This window comes from Scylla paramamosain, unplaced genomic scaffold (assembly GCF_035594125.1).
Source record: "Scylla paramamosain isolate STU-SP2022 unplaced genomic scaffold, ASM3559412v1 Contig3, whole genome shotgun sequence".
Classification (NCBI taxonomy): Eukaryota; Metazoa; Arthropoda; class Malacostraca; order Decapoda; family Portunidae; genus Scylla; species Scylla paramamosain.
In genome coordinates, this window is record NW_026973668.1 from 1,967,501 (window position 1) to 1,975,000 (window position 7,500).

General features: G+C 42.7%; 2 protein-coding genes across 5 annotated transcripts in view; both read left to right on the forward strand.

The window, feature by feature from the left end:
* The window catches only part of LOC135096335 (transmembrane GTPase Marf-like), a 19,447-nt gene extending 13,676 nt beyond the window's left edge, over positions 1-5,771 (forward strand). Inside the window, 7 exon segments of the mRNA XM_063997774.1 lie at positions 411-464; positions 466-498; positions 500-620; positions 906-1,129; positions 1,886-2,035; positions 2,545-2,741; positions 3,747-5,771. Coding sequence (XP_063853844.1) covers positions 411-464; positions 466-498; positions 500-620; positions 906-1,129; positions 1,886-2,035; positions 2,545-2,741; positions 3,747-3,951 — 984 coding nt within the window. The 3' untranslated portion in view covers positions 3,952-5,771.
* A 371-nt stretch (positions 5,772-6,142) lies between these two features.
* LOC135096333 (band 4.1-like protein 5) overlaps positions 6,143-7,500 on the forward strand; it is a 25,415-nt gene continuing 24,057 nt past the window's right edge. For 2 of the 4 annotated variants that reach the window (XM_063997771.1, XM_063997770.1), the window contains exon 1: positions 6,153-6,235. Coding sequence is in view for 1 of the 4 variants with exons in the window: in XM_063997773.1 (XP_063853843.1) it covers positions 6,228-6,235 (8 nt within the window). In the remaining 3 variants the exon portion in view is untranslated. Of the gene's footprint in view, positions 6,236-7,500 lie in introns of all 4 variants that reach the window. The other 2 variants (XM_063997773.1, XM_063997772.1) reach the window with 2 other exon arrangements.

Sequence of the window (7,500 nt, forward strand, 5' to 3'; positions counted from 1 at the left end):
GGTAGAGGAGGGGGGTGTGTGTGTGTGGGGGGGGGGAGAAGTACTGTTAATAATATTGCTACTTCTACTACTACTACTACTACTACTACTACTACTACTACTACTACTACTACTACTACTACTACTACTACTACTACTACTATTATTTGAAGTGTTGTAGTGGTAATGTAAGGTTTAGTAATAGTAATAGTAGTAGTTAGCCAGCCATCCATACTCTCTCTCTCTCTCCTCTCTCTCTCTCTCTCTCTCTCTCTCTCTCTCTCTCTCTCTCTCTCCTCTCTCTCCTCTCTCTCTCTCCTCTCTCTCTCTCTCTCTCTCTCTCTCTCTCTCTCTCTCTCTCTCTCTCTCTCTCTCTCTCTCTCTATCCAAACCATCCCTAACCTAACCTAACACACCGCACACACACACAGGTCTCCAACGCACTCAACGAGGAGATTCGACGCCTGTCAGTCCTAGTGGATGAGTTTTTCCGAGCCCTTCCACCCTGATCCACTCGTTTCTTACGGTGTACAAGAGATCCCTACACACCCACGTGGAGGCTGGCTTGGGCTCGAACCTCCGTGCTCGGCTGTCCTCCGCCCTCGCGCTGAATATTGAGAGTTCACAACAGGAAATGACCAGTGAGTGGCTGTGGGTGGAGGTGGAGGGTGGGAGGGGGTGTGGGGGGGAGGAAGTGGGGAAAGAGGGATTCTGTGTGTGTCCGACCTAACTTAACCTAGTGTGTTGTGTGTGTGTGTGTGTGTGTGTGTGTGTGTGTGTGTGTGTGTGTGTGTGTGTGTGTGTGTGTAACTTAACCTAACCTACCCAGTGCAAATCTGAGCCTAACCTAACCTAACACTACCCACAGGCTTACCCTACACGCACACACACGCACACCACACTCACCCCTCACCTCTCACCCACAGACCGCATGCTGTCACTGCTGGGGTCAGAGAAGCGAGAGATGGCCGCCACACTGCTGCCACGTCGCGAGCCCTTCGAGGTGCTGTATCGCTTGAACTGTGAAAACCTTTGTGCCGACTTCCAGGAGGACATTGAATTTAAGTTCTCCCTGGGCCTGGTGGCGCTGGTGCAGAGGCTCATGGGTAAAGCCAGCAGCCGCATCCTTAACTCTCGGCACAAGGAGCAGGTCAGTGGGGGTCATCTAGACTTTATTTGTCTTGCTTAGCCTAACCTAACCTTGTCTAGTCTAACCTAACCTAACCTTGTCTAGTCTAACCTAACCTTGTCTAGTCTAACCTAACCTAACCTAACCTAACCTTGTTTAGTCTAACCTAACCTAACCTTGCCTAACCTAACCTAACCTAACCTTGTCTAGTCTAACCTAACCTAACCTAACCTTGCCTAATCTAACCTAACCTTGCCTAGCCTAACCTAACCTAACCTTGTCTAGTCTAACCTAACCTAACCTAACCTAACCTAACCTAACCTTGTCCTAGTCTAACCTAACCTAACCTAACCTAACCTTGTCTAGTCTAACCTAACCTAACCTAACCTAACCTAACCTAACCTTGCCTAGTTTAACCTAACCTAACCTAACCTAACCTTACCTAGCTAAACCTAACCTAACCTAACCTAACCTTACCTAACCTAACCTAACCTAACCTAACCTAACCTAACCTAACCTTGCCTAGTTTAACCTAACCTAACCTAACCTAACCTAACCTTACCTAGCTAAACCTAACCTAACCTAACCTTACCTAACCTAACCTAACCTAACCTAACCTAACCTTACCTAGCTAAACCTAACCTAACCTTACCTTACCTAACCTAACCTTGCCTAACCTAACCTAACCTAACCTAACCCCTGTAACCTTTCAACTTTTAATCTTTCCTACCTTCCCTGTGACCCACATTGACCTGTGCTGACCCGTTCTGCCCCCAGGTGCCCCGCAGTGTGCCCATGACCCCCATGACGCCCAGCAATGAACCAGCCTTCCCCACGGCACAGGATGACTGGTCCATCATTAGTCGGTTCGCTGTGGCTGCTGTTGGTTCTCAGGGCACCATGGGCCTGGCTCTTGCCCTCGGACTGGTGAGGGGCATAGGGGGTGGCGGAGGTGGTGTGTGTGTGTGTGTGTGTGTGTGTCCATTAGTTTTGTGTATATCATGGCTTATTTTATACCCAAACACACCCAGACACCACCAGACACACCCAAAATACCCCAAAAAACACACCAAAACACCCAAAAACATCCCAAAACACACCAAAACACACCAAAACACCCAAAAAACACACCCAAAACACACCAAAACACCCAAAAAACACACCCAAAACACACCAAAACATCCCAAAACACCCCAAAACACCCCATATCACATCCAAAACACACCAAAAACACCCCAAAACACCCAAAAAACACCCCAAAACACCCCAAAACACCCAAAAAACACACCAAAAACACCCAAAAAACACCCCAAAACACCCAAAAAACACCCAAAAACCTACACTCAAACATACCAACAACATTTACACCTCCCAAACCTAACTAAACGCAGCCTAACCTTCACCCCCTTTCCCCACCCTACCTCCCACCCCCTCAGCTCTTTAAGACAGTCGGATGGCGCCTCCTAGTCCTCACGGGGGGCATGTATGGGTGCCTATACGCTTACGAACGACTGACGTGGACAAACAAGGCTCGAGAGAGGACCTTCAAGAAACAGTACGTCGGTCACGCAACTCGGAAACTGAGGCTTATTGTCGATTTGACGTCCCACAATTGCTCTCACCAAGTCCAGCAGTGAGTATTTGTGCGTGTGTGGGTCACGGAGGGGTCACTGGGAGGTTGGGGGGGCAGGGAGGGAGGGATGTAGTAGTAGGTGTGTGTGTGTGTGGTGTGAGTGTGTGTTTCGGATAGTTTAACAGGGCGTAGTGGAAGTTATTGGGGTTTTCAAGGGTGTTTTTCATGGTTCTAATAGTTTAACAGGCTGTAGTGTAAGTTGTTGGGGTTTTCAAGGGTGTTTTTCATGGTTCTGATAGTTTAACAGGGTGTAGTGGAAGTTATTGGGGTTTTCAAGGGTGTTTTTCATGGTTCTAATAGTTTAACAGGCTGTAGTGGAAGTTATTGGGGTTTTCAAGGGTGTTTTTCATGGTTCTAATAGTTTAACAGGCTGTAGTGGAAGTTATTGGGGTTTTCAAGGGTGTTTTTCATGGTTCTGATAGTTTAACAGGCTGCAGTGGAAGTTATTGGGGTTTTCAAGGGTGTTTTTCATGGTTCTGATAGTTTAACAGGCTGTAGTGGAAGTTGTTGGAGTTTTCAAGGGTGTTTTTCATGGTTCTGATAGTTTAACAGGCTGTAGTGGAAGTTATTGAGGTTTTTCAGGGTGTTTTTCATGGTTCTAATAGTTTAACAGGCTGTAGTGGAAGTTATTGGGGTTTTCAAGGGTGTTTTTCATGGTTCTAATAGTTTAACAGGCTGTAGTGGAAATTATTGGGGTTTTCAAGGGTGTTTTTCATGGTTCTGATAGTTTTACAGGCTGTAGTGGAAGTTATTGGGGTTTTCAAGGGTGTTTTTCATGGTTTTAATAGTTTAACAGGCTGTAGTGGAAGTTATTGAGGTTTACAAGGACATTTTCATGGTTACAATAACAGTTTAACAACAAACACACCAAAACAAACCAAAACCCCACACAAACGATAAAACACACAAAAAATACACAACACAAACGAACACCACCCAAAAAAACGCAAATTTAACGAACAAACACGTCTTTCAACGACCCACCCTCACCGATACACCCCCTAGAGAGCTGAGTGGTACCTTTGCCCGCCTGTGCCGCCTGGTGGACGAGAGCACAAGCGAGATGCAGCGGAACGTGCGCACGCTGGAGAGAGAGGCGGGACAGCTGGAGGAGGCAGCTGCGGCGGCCAAGAAACTGCGTAACAAGTCCCACTATTTAGCGAGTGAGCTGGAGGTCTTTCAGCAGACTTACCTGGCCACTGAGGAGTGAGAGGAAGTGGGAGACTGTAGCCATGCTGTTTGTAAGGGTGAAGGTATAGGAGCGAGGGGAGAGAAGGGAGGAGGAAGAGGAGGCGTACGAGAGGTGCGGAGAGAACGTAAATTGTAAAGATGAAAGAGGAGATAAGGAAGAAGAGGAGAAAGGAGGAAGAATGAAGAGAAGGAAGAGATAGGAGGAATTAAGATAGAAAGAAGGAAGATTAGGAAATGGTTGTAGTGAGGTTGTAATAAGGAAGGGAAGAAGAAGAAGAAGAAGAAGAAGAAGAAGAAGAAGGAAGAGGAGGAGGAGGAGACAAGAATAATGTTTCATGTTTTGTACTTTATTGTTCTTTGAGAGAGAGAGAGAGAGAGAGAGAGAGAGAGAGAGAGAGAGAGAGAGAGAGAGAGAGATATTAATGTTACTTAGATTAATTAGTGTGTGTGTGTGTGTGTGTGTGTGTGTGTGTGTGTGTCTGTGTCTGTCTGTCTGTGTCTCTGTCTGTCTGTCTGTCTGTCTGTCTGTCTGTCTGTCTGTCTGTCTGTCTGTCTGTCTGTCTCAATTGCAGCTTGGAAACATTCTCTCTCTCTCTCTCTCTCTCTCTCTCTCTCTCTCTCTCTCTCTCTCTCTCTCTCTCTCTCTCTCTCTCTCTCTCTCTCTCTCTCTCTCTCTCTCTCTCTCTCTCTCTCTCTCTCTCTCTCTCTCTCTCTCTCTCTGCTTGTAACTTCTAATCACACACACACACACACACACACACACACACACACACACACACACACACACACACACTTAACCAGTCTCAATATATATATAAAATAGATGATATGTTTGCTAATAATGTTAAATTGTTGAATATAAATCAGTTGTTTATATATGAGAGAGAGAGAGAGAGAGAGAGAGAGAGAGAGAGAGGTAGTAGGTAAGATAATAGTGATGATAATAATAATAATAATAATAAAACATTTGCCTATATTATGAAAGACATTTTAATCATTGCTTTTAAATCTCTCTCTCTCTCTCTCTCTCTCTCTCTCTCTCTCTCTCTCTCTCTCTCTCTCTCTCTCTCTCTCTCTCTCTCTCTCTCTCTCTCTCTCTCTCTCTCTCTCTCTCTCTCTCTCTCAGTACCTTACAAATAATATGAACAGTACTAATACATTTTTTCACACACACACACACACACACACACACACACACACACACACACACACACACACACACATATTTTTACTTAGACTAATATAATGTTAGTAAATATAAGAATAATTTATCTTTTATTTTTTGTAGGAAATTGTTTATTTAAATGTTTTATTTTTCATTGTATAGATTTTTATTAGTGTGTGTGTGTATGTATGTGTGTGTGTGTGTGTGTGTGTGTGTGTGTGTGTGTGTGTGTGTGTGTGTACCTAGTTATATATATATAGAATCTTACCTTGATGCGTGTATGTATGTATGTATGTATGTATGTATGTATGTATGTATACCAGAAAGTACACAGCAATCCATCAAGCTTGTGTACGTATGCATGTGTGTGTGTGCGTACGTGCGTGTATGTATGTATGTATGTGTGTGTGTGTGTGTGTGTGTGTGTGTGTGTGTGTGTGTGTAGAGGTTGTACATATTGTTACATACATACACACTGTAAAGACTTTAGGTACACAAGGGTCAGATTAAGTAAAGTATATATGTAGTAGTGACCCTTAAGTTCCCTAATACTGGTAGCTGTGCCGTGATTGGTCGATGTCTTTGTTTACATTCAACGCAACTCTCCGATTGGTTCGAAGGATTTATTTATTTTATTTTTTTCGGGTAAGTCTTAAATAAATTGTGGGTAATGATTTGTTTGTTTATTTACTTGACCTTGTTTGTATTGTTTGTGTTGTGGGTATTCTGTCCAGCTTAATGGGAGAAAAATATAACCAGCATCTTCACTACTTTACTACCAAATCCTGCTGTGTTTACCTCATCATTGCAAAAGTTGACCAATATTATTATTATTATTATTATTATTATTATTATTATTATTATTATTATTATTATTATTATTATTATTGTTACGTTAAAGTTATGATTCTCTCTCTCTCTCTCTCTCTCTCTCTCTCTCTCTCTCTCTCTCTCTCTCTCTCTCTCTCTCTCTCTCTCTCTCTGTGTTATCTATCGGCTTATCATTGACAATATATTGATAAAGCGGGAGGTGACCTGATAACACACACACAGGCACGTCCAGTTTGTGTGTGTGCGTGTGCGTGTGTGCGTCAACCTCCCTGGAAACTAACGGGCATTGCATAGGGAAGATGTTTAGGTAAATGTGTGTGTGTGTGTGTGTGTGTGTGTGTGTGTGTGTTTGACTATAATTTTATTTATTAACATTTATTTATTTATTTATTTATTATTTTTTCGAGTGGTAGTATTAAAGATGCAACAATATCGTCATTATCACTATTTTGTACTCGCTCTTCAATTATCGTACCTTCCCCGCCCAGTCTAGACAAGCATTTCTCAATCTGGTGCTGAAATTAATTATGACGTACTGAGAACAACACATCTGGTAACAATGGCCAGTAAAGTTTTGTATTCAGAAACGCTCTCTCTCTCTCTCTCTCTCTCTCTCTCTCTCTCTCTCTCTCTCTCTCTCTCTCTATGGCTGTTTTCAAGGCCACAGAGATGACTAGCCTGGTTGTCAAGAGTGTTCCTCCCGTTCATAATGTAGAAATGTTGTTAATCTGTCACCACAACCCTAAAAACACCCTTAAAAACCCGCGTCACTTCAACTACAGCCTTTGCAATGTAGAAATGTTGTTAATCTGTCACCACAACCCTAAAAACACCCTTAAAAACCCGCGTCACTTCAACTACAGCCTTTGCAATGTAGAAATGTTATTAATCTGTCACTACAACCCTAAAAACACCCTTAAAAACCCGCGTCACTTCAACTACAGCCTTTGGAATGTAGAAATTTTATTAATCTGTCACCACAACCCTAAAAACACCCTTAAAAACCTGCGTCACTTCAACTACAGCCTTTGGAATGTAGAAATGTTATTAATCTGTCACTACAACCCTAAAAACACCCTTAAAAACCCGTATTCAACTGATAGTTGAAATGATGAGGGTTTTTAAGGGTGTTTTTAGGGATGTCAGTGACAGATTAACAACATTTCTACATTGCAAAGGCTGATAGTTGAAGTGATGAGGGTTTTTAAGGGTGTTTTTAGGGTTGTGGTGACAGATTAACAACATTTCTACATTGCAAAGGCTGTAGTTGAAGTGCCACTGGTTTTTAAGGGTGTTTTTAGGGTTGTGGTGACAGATTAACAACATTTCTACATTGCAAAGGCTGTAGTTGAAGTGACGCAGGTTTGAAATTTTTATTTATTTATTCATTTATTTGTTTATTTTATTTTATTTTATTTTATTTACTTATTTAAGGCTATGGTGACATTTTAACAGTCGTACATCATGAACAGGATGAACAGCCCGGCTTGTCATCTCTGTGCCCTTGAAATATAGTCGTGGAGGGAACTGTCTGTGAATAAAGTTGATCGTCAGAGTGAGGGTACTGGACCG